Here is a 22,437-nt window from a genome sequence, read left to right as displayed (position 1 = left end):
TTTCTGTATATTGATAATATTAACACTACTACAACTAATAGTGGTGCTTAATCTTCCTCTCAGACTGATTTGTTGTCTAGACACATGATTTACAATACGGGAAACACATATCGAAACATACAGTGATTCATATTTTGAACCACTGCAGTGAGATCTTCAATAAATAGCGAGATTATGGTGTGATTTCAATAAATTCAGATAATGCTACAGCAAATTCTGACCGTAAATAGCTTTGTGTCTTAAAAATACTTCCAGACATTTTATCGCAACTTCATCCACTTCTGGGTCAAACTTATTGGCAAAAAGGTGTTGTTGTTGCAGCATCCATCTCAGGTCCCCTGCCCCATAGACACACACGGCTCGGCGGTAAGAGCCAGCGCAAGGCGGATAGGGAGACCCGTGTTTCAGCTCTCCTTCTGAATAGGACCACTTCACCAGACGGGCGATAGCCATCATGTCTGACGTGTCGAATTTTTGGTTGAAAGGGTTGGACCCAGGAACCGATGGCATCCTTTGGAGCGTGGCCCACATGTGCTCGTCTGGACTGTACGTGTCCTTCTCCCACTCGATAAACGCTTGAGCCTCCGGACTTGTAAACAGATGCTCCACAAACTTCCTCGAGACCACAAAGTAAGCATTGCCGTTGAACATGGGTGAGCGGATCGGTGGAGGGCTCTTCTTAATTTTTGTCCTTATCACGGTATCTTTGACGTTGTGATGGTATTGCCAGCGTATATTTTTGTAGGTAGCTATGCTGTCAGACTCCAAACTGTTCTTTCCATTCAGCAGTTTCAGGGAATTCACAATCTCTGCATTGGTTTTAATGGGGAAGTCAGTTCCACAGGTGTTGAGAAGATATCTCCATTGGACAGGCGATTTAATTAGATCCTCCATGCAGTTTAAGTCAGCTTGAACCCGAGACCACGAAGCATAGACCACACTCTCCAATTTACTGGCCACAAATACATTGGGCAGACATGATGCGATAGCTCTCACAGCTGCCATGAATGCCTCAGAGGACTTTTTATCCACATGAATGCAATACACATTCTGAGGAGTGTAAATGGCACGCAGGAGTCTCTCAAACATCTCAATTTTCTCATGAATCACCATGGAGTACGCAATGGGGAAATCTCTCTCCTCTTTGCTGAGGGGAGCAGTCAGGAACCCTCTGCCTCGGATGTAAGTGTCACAATCTTTGGTGGCATTCAGGTAAAAAGATTCTGACAGAAGAATTTTTTTTTCTTTTGATGCCAAGAGCTTGTTGAAATCTTTCCTCTTAATACCGTCCACATCGCCCTGGATGATAGCTGAACAAACCTGTAATTCCTCCTGATCATCCAGCAGTAAAGAAACTGTTTCCAAATACTGTCTGTTCTCCGAGTGTCTTCTCAGAAGGCTCCACGCAAGAATACCAAGAAAGGTAATTAGCAGAATGAAAGAAATGCTCTTTGAGCTGCTCCTTTGGCTGAATGTGTTAACGCAAGCCATATCATATTAAGTGAGCCTGGTAAAACTGAGGCAGCTCAGGAAAAAGGTCAGACTGCAGATTATCAGATGCACTGTGTGTATTTTACCACAGATACACTAAATGAACAACTGGCCTTAACAGGGAAATGCAAGAGAACATGTAGACCTGGCCAAACCAGTCCAAAACAGAATGGGAGTGGAGATGCCCTGCATGTGATTTCGAGAGCAGGAACTACTTGCTCAGCGTGACGTTCAGATGAATGATATCTCAGATGAATGTAAATTCATTGTTGTCAGAATGGTTGCTATAGTGCTTGTGAGTACAAAAGTGAAACCCCACAGTTGCCTCCTTTCCTTGTCCCTTACTGACCCACATTAGAGAGCTGCGCGGAAATGGGTTAGCGGTAATACGGCGGTATTCCGCGGAAATGTGACAGTATAGGGACAAAAGTGAAATATTGCAGCAGTGATGGAGGAGACTCTGACTTTATGTTTTATGTCAACATTGTGGTATATATTAACAGCACGGTACCTGTAATGAGCCCTGCGATGGACTGGCGACCTGTCCAGGGTGTTTCCCCGCCTTTTGCCCTATGAGCGCTAGGATAGGCTCCAGGACCCTCCGCGATCCTAACTAGGACAAGCGGCTTAGATAACGAGTGAGTGAAAGAGTGAGTAACTGTAATGAATGCACTCTTTACGATTACATCTGGTATTTCATCAGTTACCGTTTTATGCAACGCCCACGGGGGCGGTCACTCTCTTCTGCTTCGATTTGTTAATATCAGTAGAGTCACTGACAGTGAATTTATGTAAGTTTATGTTTGTTATGAAATAATGTGCTATTCGTGTATGAAATGAATATTTTAAAATATGTTTAATATATTTTTATCTATTAAATTAGCTCAGCCGTAGGAAAAGAGTTGGAGAGCGTTGGAAAAGAGGGAGCTTAGGGGGGGGGGGGGGGGGGGAAGCTGAAATTAGGGCGGCAAGTTCTTCCCTCCTCGCAGATCTCATCCCCTCTGTCACATGTCCGCGGCTTGTGATAGGCTAAAACACAACGTCCTCAGCTCCCTGCAAGTAGAGAGCAAAAAACTCGATCAGTTCGTCAGTGGGCGTGGTTTTTGATTGACGTTTTGGGCGGAAGTAACGAAAATTGCTTGCTGTAAACGATAAGTGGAAGTAACCAAAAAAGAAATTGCTTGCTGTAAACGATAAATGTCAGTCGAGTTGATTATCAGAGCAACACTGTTTCAAATAAAATGTCCATCAAGTTTATCAAATCAATTGACAATTTATCACTTCAGTTCACATACATTTTTACCCCTCTATTTTTCAAGTCACATGCATTTTCATCACCTCCATTTTTATCAATTCATTTTAGTTACTTCCACCCTTGAGGCGACTTTCCTTAAATGATAAATGGCAATTTTGTGCTGTGAATGACAAATGATGAATGAAAATGATGAAACATAGCTCTGCTTTCATCATATCACGACTGTTTTAATCAACTCGGCTTTAAATTAATCAAATCACTCAATTTTTCATTTCACATCCATTTTTACCGCCCTATTTTTCAATTCACATGCATCACCTCCATTTTTTTAAATTAATTTTTGTTACTTCCACCCCTCATACTCAAGTAGAACCAGAGTGTCTCATCAATTTTCAAAGCTAACAAAAATGGTAAATGATTAATTCGCAGTTATTATGGTTCTCGGTTAGAGTTAGGGTTAGGGCTAACCCTAACCCTAACCCTAAAAATAAAACAACGATTATTGAACTTTATTTATTTATTTATTCATAAACTGATTAACTGGTTGCCTGATTGATTGGTCATATTTTTATCGATTTAATTGATCGACTTCGTTCCCTCGTCACCTTATGACTGTTTCGCCACGGTGTATCGGTTAAGTAGTCCAACATGGGGATAGACATAGGGACAGAATTTCGTCTCCGCGCAGTTCCCTACATAGAGCAGTACAAAAACTAATAACCAGTGCACCTGGGAGTGACTCTGGACAGCACCTAGGCATGTAAAGAGCGCGTCAGGAAGACTGAGTGGTTTACAAAATCGAAACATACCACCATGCAGTGTAGAGCTAACCCTTATCCTAGTTTAATCTCAGCCTTGGACTTTCTTCCCACCAGACATCTGGAGAGGGAGAGTAGTTGCCATCACAACCATGCACTCAACAAGAGAGAGACCGTGGGCATCTCCCAGGAATAGGAAGAAAGAGCAAAAGTAGAAAAACCAAAAAGTAGTATGCTTTGAAAAGTTTGGTAAAGTGCAATTATATATATATATATATATTATTACTTTAAATCCAGTTCATAAATTCCCACTCTAGAATAGAATACAAATTAAAGCACCTGGTTTATACATTAGCATACATGTTGAAACATCAAGCCGTTGGGTGTGTGTTTTCTTTGTAGTTGTTTTCAGTTGAATCCGTAATTCCAGTATGGCGGTGTATTAACTCCAGTATTCCAGTATGACTCACGGACCAGTGACTTCAGGAAATACAATATATAGGGGCCTATTCCAGCAACATGGTTTTACATACACTGTCAGTGTGGTAATTATTTTGTAAACTAAACAAATAACAGTGAGGTTTCAGCTCAATATCTATCTACGGTTTTCTTGATCTATGTGGTAGCAAGTATTTTCCGGCTAACTAAATATCTCTGGCAGAAACAAACAAACAAACAACAACAACAACAAAAAACATCAGTACAATCGTGAAACAGTTCCGGTCACACGGTGAAAATACATAGCACTGAATTCCTTTCGCCAGTAGATGTCAGTAGCATTACGATGTTACAGAGGTTCCGAAACTTCAAATCTTTTCCCGGCACAATTGCTCCAGTTGTGACAAACATCCGACAACCTTCGTTCTCTCGTCTCTGAATTCCGGTGACCTGTTTTATTGGGTTTCTTTCAGCCTTGGATTCACCTGCCGAGTATGTTCTCTTATGTACCCCTTTTTTTTTAGGACCGCGGGGATGGTGATTTAAAGCACGAGAAATCCGAGATGGATATAGGCTAATCCTGAATAATGGACACCCAGGTTTGTTTGGACGTGAGTATCACTGTGTGCACGTTCACAGTAAAGTGTTCATTTGAGGCTGATTTTTACATATTAATGCGTCGATGACGCGCGGGACATGCAAGCGCTTATATTTCTCCAAAGATGATGTAGGCTACTCTTTTCAATAGATTTTTTTTAGCAATTATGTATGTTACAAACATTCAATATTCCTGACGTGCTTTTTTAGGGCAGCTCATGGTTGAGTAATCATATAAAGCATCTGTTGTCATATCCAGTCTCTACAATATCAGTATAACGTCAACATTCTTTGAACCTACGTCGATTTAGTGAAAGAATATCTTTAGAGCATTATTCTGAAATTTTTATTTAATTAAGGAACATTTACCAACTAAATATAATTTGCTTCATGGGTGTAACAGAAAGACCGATAGCTTTGGTCTCGCGGGTTTGTCGATGTAACTGGTCACTCTGAGGCTATGTTACGCAGACTTATATTGATCAGAATATAAATATGAACTATATGACTAAAAAATCATTGATTAAATCACACATCGCCTATGCTAGATTTGTTCTGTTGAAGGTGAAATTCTTTAACATAGCTAACCCATGAGCTTCTTTCTTTCTTTCTTTTTTTTTTACCCATGAGCTTCCACGCGTTCACGGAAATGTGCAGGGATGCTTGTTGCTATAGAAACGAGATGCAGTCAGATGTAGTCGAATGACTAGCCCTGTGAAATAAAAAGACCCATCGACGCTGGCGCGCTAACAGAGCAACGCAGCACAGCAATATATTGTATACCATGATCACATCTCAAGAGTGTGATGACGGCAAAGAGGGGTTTCCTTATGTCATTTTCTGCTGACTCTTCATCCGTACACAAGGAAAAATGAACACCCTTGTTTCTGACCTCAAAACGAGGCAAGCCCCAAAACACATCACAGTTAATAGTGCCAGATGGCAACATATAGCTTTATAGTTGCCCAAATGATATTACACAAAAATAACTTAATGTAGCACTAAAGGCAATTCACTGCCTCGGCGCGCGGTGTCTGGCTAAAATTGTGTCAGTATACGCCCCCTTGCACGCGCAGCGTTCTTGGGAGGACAGCATCATGGCGCCCAGATACCAGGTGAAGGTAAGACCGCAGTGCTGTTCGGTGTGTATGCCGGTTAGTAACCCAGGTTTGTGAGGGTGTGCACACGATATGCATAATTACAGAGGCAAAAAATTGTGAATTTCTTTGGAGCAATACCGTTTATTTTATCCTTGGTATCTTTGTAGCCTACTGCAGGTCGCGCATCTGAAGAAAAGGGAGCGACGTAAGGCCGAGTTGACATTGGTGAATGACAGATAACTGAGAAATGTTTAGGGTCGTGGGTTTGAAACAATTATCCGTACTTTTGAGTAAGTGTTCGTTTTGTTACTGAATCATGGTGAGATGTGAGTCCATAGGTTTAGAAACAATGAGTTGCTGCCTACTGCAGCTGATTTGCCTTGTGTGAACTTCGAGGCATCGCGGAGGAATTCAGAGGCTTCTGAAGGAACCGCAGCTGTCAAACTAGCGTCTAAATCTAATTGCGTCTAAAGGTGGATAAGGAGCAAGGGCATTCATTCATCACCCCCCCAACCCCCACCATCTCTTTGCTCCCACTTCGCTTCTCTTTTATTCCGTTCCAATTATCCTTGTGCATAGGCTCCCATCAGCTAAATTGGATCCCCTGTAATCTGATTGGAGTATTTCGGTTTGTGTGGTGTGAAAGATTACTAAAGGAAAAGAAATCTCGACACTACCTATGGCAGGAACAGGCACTGTCCGAGAATGACAGACACTGTCAAAGAGTTGGAGAGACAACCTTGGGACGGATGTGAGGACGAGGGGGAAAATGTTCCTGAATAATTCCTTATTTAAACAGCATTTGACATTTCTCTCTAAATTTACCCACGAACATTCGGGCCTTCACCCTTCCCAGGACTGAAAATTGTCCGGTAGATCCTAATGGTAACTGTGCTCCGGTTTCATCGTTATAGTTTACATCCATACTTAACTTAACTTGACTTTCGTCCCCAAGAATGCTTACAGTAGCTCTGTTGTGATCATCTAGCGAACGCCTTCCGCACACTGTGTCACTGCCAGCAGCCACCAACCACACGTATAAGCACATGCCTATGCCCACACTAGTGAATCACTTGTATGTTGTATAGTTTACGGTTATACGGTTAACCTGTAGAGATTCTGTCACTCTGTATTTTCAGTTGTTTCGGACACTCAAGTGTAAATAAAATACTGCAGTCGGTTAAACCCTGTTTCACACTGGAGGTTGACATGCAACCCTAGCACGTGCGAAACGGTTTTGCGCAGAAATTGTGTTCATACCAGATGTGTCTCTCACAGGTCGTTCTTAGAGTGGAAGGGACTGCAGGCGGTGTTTCCTCCCTCCGTCCAGGATTTTCGTATTATTAAATGATAGGGTAGGATGCCGCACGTGTCCTCACGAGCCCTTGAAAACGCGATTTTAGAATCAAGCAGCTCAGGTTATTTTGATGGAAGTTACATAGGATGTAGCGTTTGAGCAAAATGATATCCTAATTGTTAGTGGCTACGTATATCGATTTTTTTTAAATTATCAGTTGTAGCATATTTAATATATCAACGTCCCATAAAATTCACTTATAAGAATGTCCTTTGTACTGTTCACTTCTAAAAATTCAATCCTTTCTATTATTTTCATTTGCGAACCACCTCCTGAACCTCACTTGTCAATATACTTGTCGCTCACGTTTAGCTCTCCCCGGACACTGGCAAGGATATATCCGAACTGATTGCACTCAACAACTTCAAAGTTTTCCCGAAGTTTCTACGTAACATTCACTTTCCTTTTACATCGACAGACTAAATACACGATGCGAAAATATCGAGCTGAAAGGAACGAAAGTCTGTCACCACTCGCCGCTGGTACCCAGCACAAGAAGAAATGCATAAAACAATTTTAAATAAACACGGCGAAGCAAGGGCACAGTTAGCGCTATGTTAGCGTGGTGTTTCACATCAATTAACCTTTATGAGCTTGTTTTTTCGACGTTTGAAGGAGTCAAACGACCGTCGCTTGTTTCTTTTGTTACGTACTAACGTAACCTAGTTTAGATTCTACGACTGGTAATGTTATGAAAACTGATTTGCAAAAAAATTATTGCTGCTTCGAGACATTTTAAAACACTGTCCCTTGTTGACCGGCCATTTGACAGACAGGTTCTTCAGTGCTCTAGATGCTTAACGCTCCACCACAACTTTTACATAGCAATGTATAAAAGACCTAAAAAGGATAGAGCAAACCGATTGGTTACTCCTGGTGAATCAGCCACAGGTTCTGTAATCATGATGAATAATTTACCTTCACATTAAAACGCAGTGTGATGCATCAGTCTAAGGAAGCTAACTTGCATGTTGTCTTTAATTAGCTGTAGGTTTGTATGTATAGAGCAGTTTTCAATGTGTGCTGTCTTCATTGTCTGACCTGATCTGTTCTTGTCTTTCTGTTGCTGTCTGGAAATGCTAAACACTACCTAGTGTCACCCAAACACACTTCTGTTCCAGTCTTACGCTTTCAGCTTTTAAAGTTGCCGATATTGTGTTTGCTTGAACTCACTTGTTTTATTTTCAGTTACTGTTATTTCAAAATTGCATAAAATTTTAAAATGTTCAAGACCCCTTCAAAGTAGCTAATTGTTTGTTGTCATGGTTTGTCATGGGTTTGTTGTCATGTCTGTTGCTATATTGAGAATGCCACCTGTCACAGTCATCATCTAAAAATAAAAAAAAGCCACGTTGCATCAAAGTTCACACAGAGATAATCTGTGGAAATGAAAAAATGAAATTCAGTTGACAAAAAAAAAGAATAATTGTGTATAGGAATAACTGTGACAAAAATGGAAAAAATGCCAAATTATATTACAAGATTCTCATGGCCCATAGCCACAGTTTACCTATGATATGTTTTACGTTTAGGCATGTAGGCAGTGATTGTAGGAATAGTTCATCTTTTTCAGCAGAGAATTCCATCAGGAACCCTCTGCCTTTACATTCGCTCCCCCACTGCAGTCTAACGTAAAGATTTGAAGATGAGATTATGAAAATTAAGATTAGTGAGTGAGGTTTAGAGTATCCCCTCATATTCGTTTTCTCCTTCTCCACAGTCTGACGTTACATGGGAGTGAACACAGTAAAAGCTTATTCTGTCTTTCACGTTTCTACCTCGTTCTGTTTACAGACCAGCATGAAGGGTTTGGAGCAGGAGCTGCAGTGTCCCGTGTGTAAGGGTCTGGTGAAGCAGCCTGTGGTGCTGCCCTGTTTGCACAGTGTCTGTCTGCTGTGTGCGTCTGAGGTCCTGGTGCAGAGCGGCTACCCACCACCTGACCTGCCCCCGGAGCCTTACTCTCCCGCCTCTACCCCAAACACGCGCTCCCCACGACAGGCGCGCAGGCCTCTGCCCAAAACAGAGCGCATTGACCGCACTGCCCTCAAACAAGGTGTGTGTGTGCGCGCGCGCGCGCGCGTGTGTGTGTGTGTGTGTGTGTGTGTGTGTGTGTGTGTGTGTGTTTGCGATTTAAAAACCTGCTCCCATGTCTGTGTAAGGTCCATTGTAAGGTCCAGTATGTAGGTCCATTGTTCCTGTAATGTGTGTGTGTGTGTGTGTGATTTAAATGGGGCACAAAAAGATCCAGAATTTCTTACAAAAACATTTACATGTGCCTATGTGAGCAATTCTTTGGTAGTTGGTTCCATTATACCTTGTGTGTGTGTGTGTGTGTGTGTGTGTGTGTTTGTGCCTTAGCATCCTTCAGTGAAGTAATCAGTTAACAAGGTCACTCTCTTTTAGAACGTGGCATGACATTATATGATTACTCAACCATTCCAGTGGGATCTGTCCCCCCCCCCCCCCCTCCGGACTGGTTACTTGTCCTCTTTCTGCTCATCTCCACCACTCTTTCATTTGTTTATGTATTCTTCCTCCACCTGCCCTGTTTCATGGCCCTGTTTTCTGCTCCTCTCTTATTTTGTGATGTATTCACAGTACCTTGTAGTGTCCTCACACACTTTTCACATTTTTCACATTTTGGAGAGTCTGGCCTCCGTAAGGCTACTCAAACCTCTGACCTAAATTACACAGAATAAAAGAAAAAAAATCTATGATAAGACTGATAAGCTTACTGTCCACAGACAACCTCCAGTCAACCAGAAAGAGCCTCAGCTGGTCTAGCAAGAAAACTGGGCAACAAATGAAACCGTCCTGCTGTCCAAAGTTACGTGAACCATATCCAAAATGATCCACGGCTGCAGTTGCCATAAATCAAGCTCTCACCAGTAACTGGCTTAAAAGTCAGTGGAAACTTACACAAAGAATTTTGTCTTATTTTTGAATTTTAGTCGTATCATAGATTTGTTTTTTTTTTGTTTTTTTGAGAAATTTAGGTCAGAGGTTTGATTAGCCTTTTTTCTTTTCTTTCTTCCTCTTCTTCTTTTTTTTTTTTTTTTAATTTTTCTCATCACTTTTTGAAAAAATTCAAGGATGGTTCTCCCACACTGGAGTAAGTTGTATAGATCAGTGAAATGAATTCATGAGTTTGTCAGTGGTGTCATGGTACCTCTTTCAGAGGCTTCTGTTTTCTTTGTGCATAACTGTACCTCATTCCACTCGTAACTGAATGTGTAGGTTTTGGCACGTATCCTGGACGGAGGCGGAAGGACGGTGCTCCCCAGGTCATGCTGTTCCCCTGTGTGCCCTGTGGACGAGACGTGGAGCTGGGGGAGAGAGGACTCGCTGACTGCATGAGGAACCTCACGCTAGAGCGCATTGTGGAGAGGTAACACACCGCACACTCACTCTCTCTCTCTCTTTCTTTCTCTCTCGCTCTCCCCCCACTTTCTCTCCCTTTCTCTCTTTCACATACACACACTCTCTCTGTCTTTCACACACGCAGACATACACACACACACAGCGCACACGCAACATGCAAACAAACACTCACTCAAGTCTAGATTTATTACATTCAAATCTGTGTCATAAACATATGACTTACACGTGACTTACACAGGATTTACATAAAGCGCCTGATTCAAAAAGAAGTATTCATGTGATGTTTGTTAGCTATTTTTCCTGTGCTGACTCGCGGTAAAGGCTACCTGTAGACCTCTGTGGGCTTTGTTCTGTGGTTAGACAGTTTTTCACTCCTCTAATGGCACTATCCACGCTCACCCAATAGAGTTTTCCTTTGTTTTCCTCTCTTTTTTTTCTCTCACATTAACTCATCAGCACTCTTTCACCCTCTATCGTTTTGATCCCTCTTCCTTGTCTTACTGTCGTTTAAAAAAAATCTCTGTCATTCCTTCAGTCTTCTCAATTTCTTTTCTCTCACTCTCTCTCTTTTTTTAAATCATTTAAATGTAGTGTTTGTTATGTTGCAGTGAAGCAGTGTGAGCTCAGGTAGCAGTATGATTCTCTCTCCTTTCCAAATCTTCCTCTTCATTGCCATGTCTGCCTAGAATCATTTTTAAGCGTGCATGACATGGCACATATGGACACCCATTGTTAAAAAAAAAAAAAATAAAATAAATTTTGTGCTGGTGTCTGTTTAAAATACTGGTGCGAGAATAAAGAGTTTTACTGGGTTTTTGGTTCATAGATCTCAAAGCGCATTTTTACTTTAATCACAGACTCTTTCTCTGTCTCTCTCTCTGTGCAGATACAGACACTCAGTGAGTCTCGGCAGTGTGGCAGTCATGTGTCAGTTCTGTAAACCCCCCCAGCCTCTGGAGGCCACTAAAGGCTGCGCAGACTGCAGGGCCAGCTTCTGTAACGAGTGCTTCAAACTCTACCACCCATGGGGAACGCCGCGGGCCCAACACGAACATGTGCTACCCACCCTAAACTTCAGACCCAAGGTCAGTGACACCCGGACCAGTATGACAGTTTACACGGCGCGTTTGATCTCATGATGGGTTTTTTGTTTTTTTTCTATGTCTTGCATATTGCTTTCTGAGTGAGAGATGTGAAGACTGTCCTGAGTCAGCGTTTAGGCCCAGTTTAGTTCCTGGAAAGCTGTCCACAGAGATTTTTGAATTACGATCTTGGTAAAGTGATCAAATTTTGTGGATGTCCCAAAAGTAGCACAACTTCGCCATAAGCAAAGACAAGAAGCAACATGCCTGTGCAATATAAACTTAGTATAGGCCAGGGGTGTACTGGTTTTGTCCCGAAACCAAAAACTGTGATTCTGTAGTCCTCGGTTCAGTTCAGTTCAGAACCAACAATTTTTAATTTTCGCTTCATCTGTTCTAAGTGAAGAGTTTTTTTTGTTTGTTTTTCCCAAATGTGATGCCAAATCAAAGGGAACACATATCCGTACTAAAGGAGAACATTCCACAGTGTTTGTGCTTTTGTTCATTAGGATTAACTGTAATCATAAAGAAAAGGCCTCATGTTTTCTTTTCATTTCTCACGTCCTACACAATGTGCTAATCATCAGGTGCACATTACTGAGCAGACGGTTAGAGCAGCTCTAACGACAAAGTCGACTGAGTACTCATTTTAAATAACAACAAAAAACACAGTGTCATTACTCAGACCATAAATAATATACTTTTTGAATGCTGGTATTGTATGAATGAACATAAATGAATAAAGCATCTAATCTCTAGGCTTCTGCAGGCAGAAACTTGTTTCTATTGTTTTGCTTTTTTTTTTTTTAAAGTAGCGGCACACTGATCTGGAAAAGGTCAGAGCAGTTGGTTGTCATTTTACAGGCTTGTTTTTATGTTTCTCCTGAAATGCCCTGCTTGGTCGACAGTCTGAGGACCTTCCTGCCTCATTCAAATCGCCGACGTGGCAGAACCTTGGTTTTGCTATCAGCAGAAATCTATTCATTTTTTGTGATGAAGGACTTTGAAAGATACAGATGCTTAAGTTCCTTCCACTCATTGCCATGCAGAAGGGCCTTAAAGTAGCTGTTGCTCAGGTTTAGTTTTCTAACACTCATTTTCTTAAAGAGGACCCATAAAATAAAAGGTACTGAAGATTCATTTTGTTTCAGTCTCCTTTGTGGAGGAGCTTTGTTGCTGTTTGTATTAAATTTGTCCTTTGTGTGAGCACGTATTTGGAAAGCATATTTTTATAAAAACATATTTGTATCAGGGTTTCCGCTAGGATTTTTTCTTGACGGTCCGGCGTCTGGAAAGAATTTGTTTTGCCGGACAAATCTGAGACTTACCGGTCACGTTCCAGTAACAGTCTATATTACAAATACAAATATAATGCACACCTTGGTCAATGAAAGAATGACAACGACCTCAAATCAGTTTGACTATTTAATGAACAGTGACGATTGCGCAAAACCTCGACATTAGCTGCTAAAAAAATGTATAAAAAAAAGGCGAGGTCTGTGTGGCATCGAATGGAGCCACACAGGGCTAGGAACCGTGGCCCAAAATCCGACGTGCAAACTGAACCGTGAATAGGGTGAATCATTACACTAATGTGGGCGTTTTATTGTGCAGGACAGACAGCTCGGATCGATCGAGAATAAATGTGTTTGAGTCATCACTGAGTCAAAGCCAAATAAGTGTAGGCTATCTGGGTATGACTCAGTCATGGTTCCAGCATCCACTGGCAAAATCAAGAAGGGCCTATGAGGAAAAAATGAATGATCTGCCCCACTCCCCATAAACCTTGCATCTTACGCTTGACATTACAGTTTATTCTGGTAGCATAAGCTCTTTTAAACGACACCTGTAATGGTTTGTATTGAAAGCTGATTGAGCAACTAGATGATACTGGAGAATCTGAAAACGGTGTTTTAAACGCTTCCCATTTCCACTTAAAATATTATTTTTTTAAATTCAGATGGTTGATATGTGAAATGAGTGAATAATAGAACCACACCAAAATTCAGCAAATAGACAGTTCTTGCATGGAGAGAACCAGCCATAATAAACCAAGCCACTTTGTACCCATTCGGACTGGAGGAATGCATTCTGGAGATGGCTCCCTCTGGTGGCTGGCTATGTCATGCAACAAGATGTGAGCACTAAGTGTGATTTACAAAGCTTAATGTGTATGTGTTCCCACATTTTTCCTCCCTTTCCTGCCTTGCGTACTTGTTTGTATTTAATTAGTCATTCATTTTAGCCTTTTATTAACTGTTTCTTCATCTGTAATTGATCTAGTTATTAGGGGATTAACGGTATGCAAAAGTCACAGGTTGGTGCGTACCTCGGTTTTGAAGTCACGGTTCGGTACGGTTTTGGTACAGTGAAAAAAGGCATGCAAAACATGAAATGTCTTTTCATTTAAAATGGATTTACCTATAAACTGATAGACTTGTACAAACTTGTAAACAGTGGCAAATTGGCTTTAATTTCCCGTTTGCACTCCACTCGGTTTTTATTTTGTACCGGTCCTATTTACATTTGGATGATGCCGTCTCAAATGAGTATGTTTGATGTACTGCCAGCAACACACCCAATTTCAGTTGAACAATGCCGACACGCTGCCTTCCTCTTATCCACTTGTCTTTGCCCATTGCTAGTTCACTGGAAAACCAAAATGTTCCCAAACAGGAGACCTGAAGGATACAGGAGGATCCTCAAACTCTGGCTTTGCGGTCCCCACACTTACGAGGCTGCATCATTGAACATGTGCTAATTCAGTTGCTAAGTTACGGCTCCATTATGGAATCGGAGAGGAAACTGAGTGTTTAATTTTAGTTCCGCATACAGAAATGTAGAAGAGAGGGCACACTGTATCTTGTAAAGTATCATTTTATTCGCTAACGTTTCGATCGACAAACCATCAGAGCATGAAAAAGCTATGCATGTTACATACGTGGGTAAAGCTAGACTATGTTCACTTGCACCTAACCGAACGTCCTGTACCAAATACGTGTACCGTTACACCCATAACACAAAACGTACAGCTTGTGTACTAACTTTAAATAGAATACTAATTTCGTGATTTACATGTGTTATAGTGTTAACTGTGAAATGAAAAATGAATTTTGTTACATTAGTTACGTAATGAGAGCTCAACAGGCGTTACCTCCAGCGTGGCAGGGGGTTGGCGGGTGGGGGATAGGGGGGTATCGAACCCCGACACGAGACCGTGGACGTTTGTATCGCGGTTTCGGTTCCAGAACCATTACACCTCTACTAGTTAAATATTCCTCATGTCCATGTTATCATCTAAGAAATATTTCAAAAAATAAACTGGAATGTTTAAATAAAGTATTTAATCATAAAAACAGTACCATCTTCAGCTGTTTTATAAAGATGGAAATATTGAAAAGGTGTTTTATTAATTGTGATGTCAGACATATGCGACACCACAGAGGTGCTTTTGTGTCTCTTTTGTGTCTTAGTGTAGACTCACTCCTATTTTTTTTCCTGTCTTTTTCTCTTCTCTCTCTCTCTCTCTCTCTCTCCCTCTCTCCCCCTCTCCCCCTCTCTCTCTCTCACTCACACACACACACACACACACACACACGCACACACAAACACCCTCACAGGTTCTCTCGTGTCCAGAGCATGACCAGGAGAGACTTCAGTTCTATTGTAAAACGTGTCAGAAGCTGCTCTGCTCTCTCTGTAAGCTACGCCGTATCCATGCAGGTCATAAGGTCACCCCTGTCACTCAGGCCTACCAGACCCTCAAGGTACAACCCTCACCTTCACTCCTCAAACAGATATCTCACAGCTCACAATTACTCCCTGCTGCAGCAGCCCAGCAGATTCTTCACAAATGTAATCTGACACATTTATTGTGTCCTGATTTTACACGTAATGCAAATTATAATCCTAATCACAATTGGCTACCACACATTCAACATACTACCTTCATTTGGCTGAGTGAAAAATTACTTTAAGTTTATTTTGAGTGAGTAATCCCTTTGAACTAGTTTTTTGATAATTTATTCTGACTTCTATCAGCCAAGCCTTATAGACTCCTAACTCTGACTACAAGACTCCTAATTCTAATTACAAGACTGCTAATTCTAATTACAAGGCTCCTAATTCCAATTACAAGACCAAGCTCATTTTTCTACACATAATCTTTTGATGTCCCAAACCCTAATCTTAAGGCTGACCCTGATCTTGACCTCTAGATTCTAATGCTAACAGCATAAACAGTGTAAGCTTGGGAAATGTTAAGTTATTTTTAATAACTGAGTTTAAAATTTTTAAGTTATTTTTAATATTTTCCTGTTGTGTGATATCACAGGACAGGATCACCAAGGAGCTGAACTACATCCTCTCCAATCAGGATACAGTTCTCTCTCAAATCACCCAACTGGATAGTGCTGTCACTCAGACTGAGGTACTGTTTATACGGTTTGTAACTGACCAATCAGATCTCAGCCAGTGGCCCTCCCACATCCATACGTGAAACTGATGCCCTGTGTTCTTATTAGCACTACAGAAGTACTGACCTCTTGTTCAGTATTGGCCACTCCTATGCCATGTTTAGTGGTGCTTTCAGTAGTATAGTTAAAACTCAGTGTGGCTAAAAAAAGTGCTCATGTGTGTCCATACACAGTTCCCTGTGTGTGTTTTTGTCCGTGTGCATGCGTGTGTGTGTGCGTGTGCGCGCGAAACTGAGAGAGACACAGAGGGACTTTTTAATAGATGCATATATGTATGTATTTGGGTGTTTACTCATATGTGTGGTTGTATGTGTGTGTGTGTGTGCGCATGTACGTGTGTGTGTGTGTGTTTGCAGGTGAACGGTGTGGCAGCGCGTGAGCAGATCTCTCAGTGTGTGAGAGAGTTGAGTGCTGTGCTGTCAGAGCGCCATGGTGTGTTGGCCCAGGCTCTGGAGAGTTCGAGACAGAGACGGAATGAGGCGTTAGCCAATCAGGTGGCAGAGAGACAGAACCTGCTGGAACACGCAGGACTGATAGCCTTCTCTCAAGAGCTCCTTAAAGAGACAGATCCATCCTGTTTTGTTCATGCTGCAAGGATAACACACAACCGGTTAGACACACACACACACACACACACAAACACACAGACACACTCACACCAACACACAAACATGTATTGTCTCCTCAGAAAAGAGGAGTTGCTTTGTGAAAAACTGTTGAATTGTAAAACTTTTTTCGATAAAACGATAGGGGAAAAGGTCTCTCTGTGTCTGTTTCTCGGTCTCAGGCTTGCCCAGTCCATCGAGTCTCTGCAGTGTTTCTCACTGGCAGCAGATCCCTCGTTCCGACACTTCCAGCTGGATGTGTCCAGAGAACTCAAGCTTCTTACTGAGCTCAGCTTCATTCAGGGTGAGACACAGAACACACTCTGCACCGTGAGGGCTAACATTAGCCCTTCAGCCAATGTTAGTCAATTGTCAGTCTTTCGAATATGTAGAGTTCCTAGACTTTGCCAAACAACTTGGCAAAGGGTATATGTTTTATGAAAACTTTGAAAAGTTTGGAGAAGATCCTGCAGGCTAATCATTCCCATGTTTCCCCGCTGCACCCAAACGCGGGGCAACTTTGTTCTCTCTATCCGTAAAAAACGGAAGGAAAGTTCACACTTGCATGTAATGCTTACGTTATAAGAAATAACCAACATTCATTATTCATTTTTGCTGAAAAATAACCAGTATTCAGTACTCACTCTCAGTGGTAACTGATATTCAGTACATTATTATAGAATCATAACCCACACGTAGTACCCTTTCTTGCCCAATGTTCAGTACTCACTCTTACCAGGTAGCAACTAAGAACGGGTCAATGGTTGGTTGTTGAACTGGGTCCACATTTCACTGAGTGAAAATTAAATTAAATTAAATTACATTAAATTACATTAAATTAAATTAAATTAAGGACTCACTGCTCCTAGCCTTTGGGCTTGGCTATGAGACTCATAAAATCCACTAGTATTGGACGTGTGTGGCAGTGGTGATGTGGTTACAACTTTAAACCCAAATACATATAGAAAATGAAACAAACAAAAAAACCCAAAATTTTATCACCAGCAGGATGAAAATTGGAGTGACATGAACATGTTGTTTGCAATTTGCTAAATTCAAAGTGGAGAGAGGGGAGAAAGCTGTCATTTCACTCCAGCAGGTGTGTAATGAAAATATACACCACATGGTTTATGGGTGGTCTTAAACAAAAACTTCATTTCCCATCAGCGCCTCTGGCCCCTGTGATTGACACCCAGCGCACGCTGGCATATGACCAGCTCTTCCTGTGTTGGCGTCTGCCCCAGGACTCTACCCCTGCATGGCATTTCTGTGTGGAGTACCGTCGTCGGGGTGTGGCGCCAGGGGGCGGAGCCAGGGGCGGGGTCCACGGGGGACTGGCTGCAGCGCGCTGGGGCTGGCAGCGTCTGGAGGAGGTGAGCGGTACCAGTGCCATCATCGACAGGCTGGAGATGGACAGCGTGTATGTATTGAGGGTGAGAGGCTGCAACAAGGCAGGGTTTGGAGACTACAGTGAAGAGGTGTACCTGCACACACCTCCTGCTCCAGGTGAGGGCAACACACACACACACACACACACACACACACTACAATATATACACTTAATACAACAAATACACACACACACACACAATATATTCAAACAGGTTTACAGCCCCTAGTCATTTTTTAGTGAAACTAAGAACACCACCATTTTTTTTTTAATCACAAGGCATCAAAGACAAGCTTTTTTTTTTTTTTTCCAATTTTTTAATCATCTCTCTTTTCTCTTTCTCTCTCTTTTTATCTCCTATTTTTCTGTTTTTCCCTCGTTTAAGTACTCTCATCTCTCTATCTCTTTCTCTTTCTTTGTTTTCCATTTCATCCTTTACTCTTCTTTTCATTTTTACTCATCTTACCGCTTCTTCCCATGCTTTCCCATCCCAGTTTTAAATTCTTCCCATCATTACTCTGTTACTCTCTTCTGTTATCAATCCATCCCACTCTCTTTATATTTATCTACTTTATCTCTCTTTTTTGGTTTTCCGCTCTTATTCCACCCTTATTCCAACCCTATTATTCTCAGTCTGTTTAAGTTCTCAGTCGTTTAATGGATTTCCTGATCCATTAAAGATTCATTTTTGTTTTCCCGCCGTCCCGGGATGTTTCAAAATATTTTACGACCGGCCGAACCCGCTGCGTTCCCTTCATGTTGCATTTCTGCTTCCTGCAACATGAAGGCGATGTCGGTCATCCTGTCACCACCCCTGACTGTGAGTCTCTGATTTAGGCCGTAAATACTCCTGCGTCTTTTATTCTGATTTACGCCGTAAATACTCCTGCGTGTTTTATTCTTTCCTTCCTTCAGTCCCCTTTTTCTCATAGAGAATAACAGTCCCTCCTCTTTCTCTCTGCTCCCTACAGAAAGGGTTTTTTTTTTTTTTACAGTTTTGTAGGCTCCCTAAGCCCTGTTTGGCCCAGGCTGTGTCTCTCCTGTTGTCTCTCTGTCTCTCTCTCTCTATCCTGCCTTCTCCTAACACTGCTCCTTATTACTTTTCTCCCTTCTTTTACTCCTTTTCCTGTTGTCCTTTGAACGTCACGCTCTGCATCCTTTATTTCTCCGTACCCATTTTTATTCCCGCTCTCCCTTCCAACACTTCTGTCCTCCTTCTGTTTCCTCCGTGTTCTCCTTTCACCCTCTCCTCATATTCTGTCATTCTTTTCTGTTCCCCCTCTTTTTGTCCTCTCTCATCCTGTTTCCTCTCCCAATACGACCTCCCTTCATATCTTGTCCGTCTGTCCTCTGTATTTTTCTCCGCCCCCACCCCCCCACCCCCCCCTCATTGCTCCTCCACTGTCTCGTCCTGTCCTCACCCCCCTCTCCTCAGTGTTAAATTTCTACCTGGACTCGCGTTGGGGTGTGCACTCTGACAGACTGGTGGTCAGTAAGGAGCAGCGCTGTGTGCGCAGTGTGCCTGGCCTTTCTCTGCTCCAGGCCGCTCACAACTCCCTCACTTCCTGTCACCTGACCGCTGACCTTCTGGTGGGTGATGTAGCCATCACTCAAGGGCGACATTACTGGGCGTGCTCGGTGGAGCCTGGCTCCTACTTGGTCAAGGTAAGTCACAGTGGGGTCTATAGAAGTGTATATTCTGCATTTATATGGTGTGTTTCTGGTTAATGTAGCATATCTGCTCCTCTTCTCTGTTTGTCTACTCTGTACTCTCTCTCCTCCCCCCCCTCTCTCTCTGTGTTCAACAGGTTGGAGTGGGTCTGGAGGCCAAACTGCAGGACTGGTTTCACCTACCCCAGGACATGGCCAGTCCACGGTGAGACAGAGACCAGTCTGACAGCACAGAACAGGAGAGAGCCTGTGGGGGAAACAGAGCTGTCTTAGTTTCTAGTGACGGATGTAGTGACAGATGTAGTGGTGGATGTAGTGACTGATGTAGTGGTGGATGTAGTGGTGGATGTAGTGACAGATGTAGTGGTGGATGTAGTGGTGGATGTAGTGACAGATGTAGTGACAGATGTAGTGGTGGATGTAGTGGCGGATGTAGTGGTGGATGTAGTGGTGGATGTAGTGGTGGATGTAGTGACAGATGTAGTGGTGGATGTAGTGACGGATGCAGTGACAGATGTAGTGACAGATGTAGTGGTGGATGTAGTGACAGATGTAGTGGTGGTTGTAGTGGTGGATGTAGTGACAGATGTAGTGGTGGATGTATTGGTGGATGTAGTGACGGATGCAGTGACAGATGCAGTGGTGGATGTAGTGACAGATGTAGTGGTGGATGTAGTGGTGGATGTAGTGGTGGTTGTAGTGGTGGATGTAGTGGTGGATGTAGTGGTGGATGTAGTGGTGGTTGTAGTGGTGGATGTAGTGGTGGATGTAGTGACGGATGCAGTGACAGATGCAGTGGTGGATGTAGTGACAGATGTAGTGACAGATGTAGTGGTGGATGTAGTGACGGATGCAGTGACAGATGCAGTGGTGGATGTAGTGACAGATGTAGTGGTGGTTGTAGTGGTGGATGTAGTGACAGATGTAGTGGTGGTTGTAGTGGTGGATGTAGTGGTGGATGTAGTGGTGGATGTAGTGACGGATGCAGTGACAGATGCAGTGGTGGATGTAGTGACAGATGTAGTGACAGATGTAGTGGTGGATGTAGTGACGGATGCAGTGACAGATGCAGTGGTGGATGTAGTGACAGATGTAGTGGTGGTTGTAGTGGTGGATGTAGTGACAGATGTAGTGGTGGATGTAGTGGTGGATGTAGTGACGGATGCAGTGACAGATGCAGTGGTGGATGTAGTGACAGATGTAGTGGTGGATGTAGTGGTGGATGTAGTGGTGGATGTAGTGGTGGTTGTAGTGGTGGATGTAGTGGTGGTTGTAGTGGTGGATGTAGTGGTGGATGTAGTGGTGGATGTAGTGACAGATGTAGTGGTGGATGTAGTGGTGGATGTAGTGGTGGATGTAGTGACGGATGTAGTGACAGATGCAGTGGTGGATGTAGTGACAGATGTAGTGGTGTTTGTAGTGGTGTTTGTAGTGGTGGATGTAGTGGTGTTTGTAGTGGTGGTTGTAGTGATGGATGAGTGAATCTGCGCCAGTTCAATGATGAAAACCGTCTTAAAAAAGATAATCAAAACGATCTTCTGAGATGGAGACAGTTTTTCAAGAGCCACTTAACTAATTTAAATACACATTATGTAATCATGAAAATGTCTCTATTGGTTTGACCTGGACTGAAATGAAATGTTTTATATTCTTGTTTGCAGGGAATTATGGTGTTTGAGTAATTTCAGATGTTACTAATAGAAACATCTCATGATTGAACATGTTCAGTGCCATGGGAATATATTTCACAGTGTCCTCCTCTCTGCCATTCTTTTCTGTCGTAGTTATGATCCAGACAGCGGTCATGACAGTGGACTGGAAGATTCATCAGACTCTCCACCCCCGTTCTCCTTCCTCACCATGGGCATGGGCAAGATCTATCTGCCCCCCTCTGCCAACTCGCACCACAGTTACCACGGTAACGACTCAGGCATCTCCAACGGCAACTGCCCCTCTTCACCCACCGGTGTCACCTATCCACTGCCACCCAGGTTAGGGGTGTGTCTGGACTTCGAGAAGGGACGGGTCACGTTTTTGGACGCCCATTCACTACGCCCCCTCTGGGAAGGGCCTGTGGACTGCTCTGGTCCTGTTTGCCCCGCCTTCTGCTTCATTGGGGGAGGGGCTTTACAACTACAGGAGTTGGTGGCCAATCACAAAGCAGATCAGACACCTGTCAGGAGAGTGACCATCCAACCCCGTACAGCTAAACTGAACAACTGACGTTATTAGTTCAGTAACTTTGTATTCTCAAAGACAAGAAGTTTGTTTTTGCTATTTAATTTATAAGACGTAGTGTATTACCTCAAGCATCCATTAGCTGTGCTCTGATTTTTCTTTACAATTTCCTTCTCAGTACTGTTTAATCGCCTAACCAACTAAGTTGCATATTGTTAGCAGCTTGTGTTTTATATAACGAAATTATGTATCTAAATATATGCAAAAACTCGTGTAGATATGGCTCAAATTTTGTTTGAATTCTTTTTTATAGTCCCCCCCCACACCCCACCCCACACCCCCCAAACAGCTGAACATCAAATTCAGACTGTTAAACTAGACTCGCCAAACATCGCTTTTTATGACTATGCCAACCAAAGTGGGTTTACTCCTTTCACTTGCCTTGTAGAGAGAAAAAAATATAAACGTGAGTTTAAATTAGCCTAATCATACAAGGTTGATGTTAACGATTGCACTTGTATAGATATGCAGGCTGTTTGTTGAGGTGAGAGAAATCCAGCATTTACCACCTGTACTTTTTTTTTTCCTGTGGCTGAAAGAGTCTGAAATGTTACATCTTCTTTATTAATGGTATGCAAATCATTTTTGTCTAAAGACTA

At 42.5% G+C, this 22,437-nt stretch overlaps 2 protein-coding genes across 4 annotated transcripts; one reads left to right on the top strand and one right to left on the bottom strand.

Moving 5' to 3' along the window:
• Positions 1-204: 204 nt before the first annotated feature.
• On the bottom strand, positions 205-1,491 carry LOC115824816 (beta-1,3-galactosyl-O-glycosyl-glycoprotein beta-1,6-N-acetylglucosaminyltransferase 3-like). The gene has a single exon (XM_030788568.1). The coding sequence runs from the start codon at positions 1,489-1,491 to the stop codon at positions 205-207; it is 1,287 nt and encodes a 428-aa protein (XP_030644428.1).
• A 371-nt stretch (positions 1,492-1,862) lies between these two features.
• Positions 1,863-21,823, top strand: trim46b (tripartite motif containing 46b). 3 transcript variants are annotated; one of them, XM_030789294.1, is made up of 12 exons: positions 1,863-1,871; positions 8,791-9,049; positions 10,234-10,384; positions 11,264-11,462; positions 15,080-15,226; positions 15,793-15,888; positions 16,291-16,544; positions 16,722-16,843; positions 17,707-18,045; positions 19,365-19,594; positions 19,738-19,805; positions 21,385-21,823. In XM_030789294.1, exons 2-12 carry the CDS (start codon positions 8,797-8,799, stop codon positions 21,821-21,823), a joined length of 2,298 nt encoding a protein of 765 aa, XP_030645154.1. In that variant the 5' UTR covers positions 1,863-1,871; positions 8,791-8,796. The 3 variants fall into 3 exon arrangements, with proteins under 3 accessions (XP_030645154.1, XP_030645153.1, XP_030645155.1); XM_030789293.1 differs by lacking the exon at positions 1,863-1,871 and adding an exon at positions 5,637-5,660; XM_030789295.1 differs by lacking the exon at positions 1,863-1,871 and having other exon boundaries at positions 8,797-9,055.
• Positions 21,824-22,437: the final 614 nt, after the last annotated feature.

Source organism: Chanos chanos, chromosome 12, assembly GCF_902362185.1.
Source record: "Chanos chanos chromosome 12, fChaCha1.1, whole genome shotgun sequence".
Classification (NCBI taxonomy): Eukaryota; Metazoa; Chordata; class Actinopteri; order Gonorynchiformes; family Chanidae; genus Chanos; species Chanos chanos.
The sequence above is the reverse complement of the archived record's forward strand: the minus strand, read 5'-3'. Positions and strand labels throughout refer to the sequence as shown.

Excerpts from the sequence above, each read along its gene's own strand:
- LOC115824816 (XM_030788568.1), bottom strand. The coding sequence starts at position 1,491 with ATGGCTTGCGTTAACACATTCAGCCAAAGGAGCAGCTCAAAGAGCATT.
- trim46b (XM_030789293.1), top strand. The coding sequence starts at position 5,637 with ATGGCGCCCAGATACCAGGTGAAG. Across the intron at positions 15,227-15,792 it reads AGGCCTACCAGACCCTCAAG|GACAGGATCACCAAGGAGCT; the intron begins GTACAACCCTCA and ends GTGATATCACAG. Across the intron at positions 19,806-21,384 it reads CAGGACATGGCCAGTCCACG|TTATGATCCAGACAGCGGTC; the intron begins GTGAGACAGAGA and ends TTTCTGTCGTAG.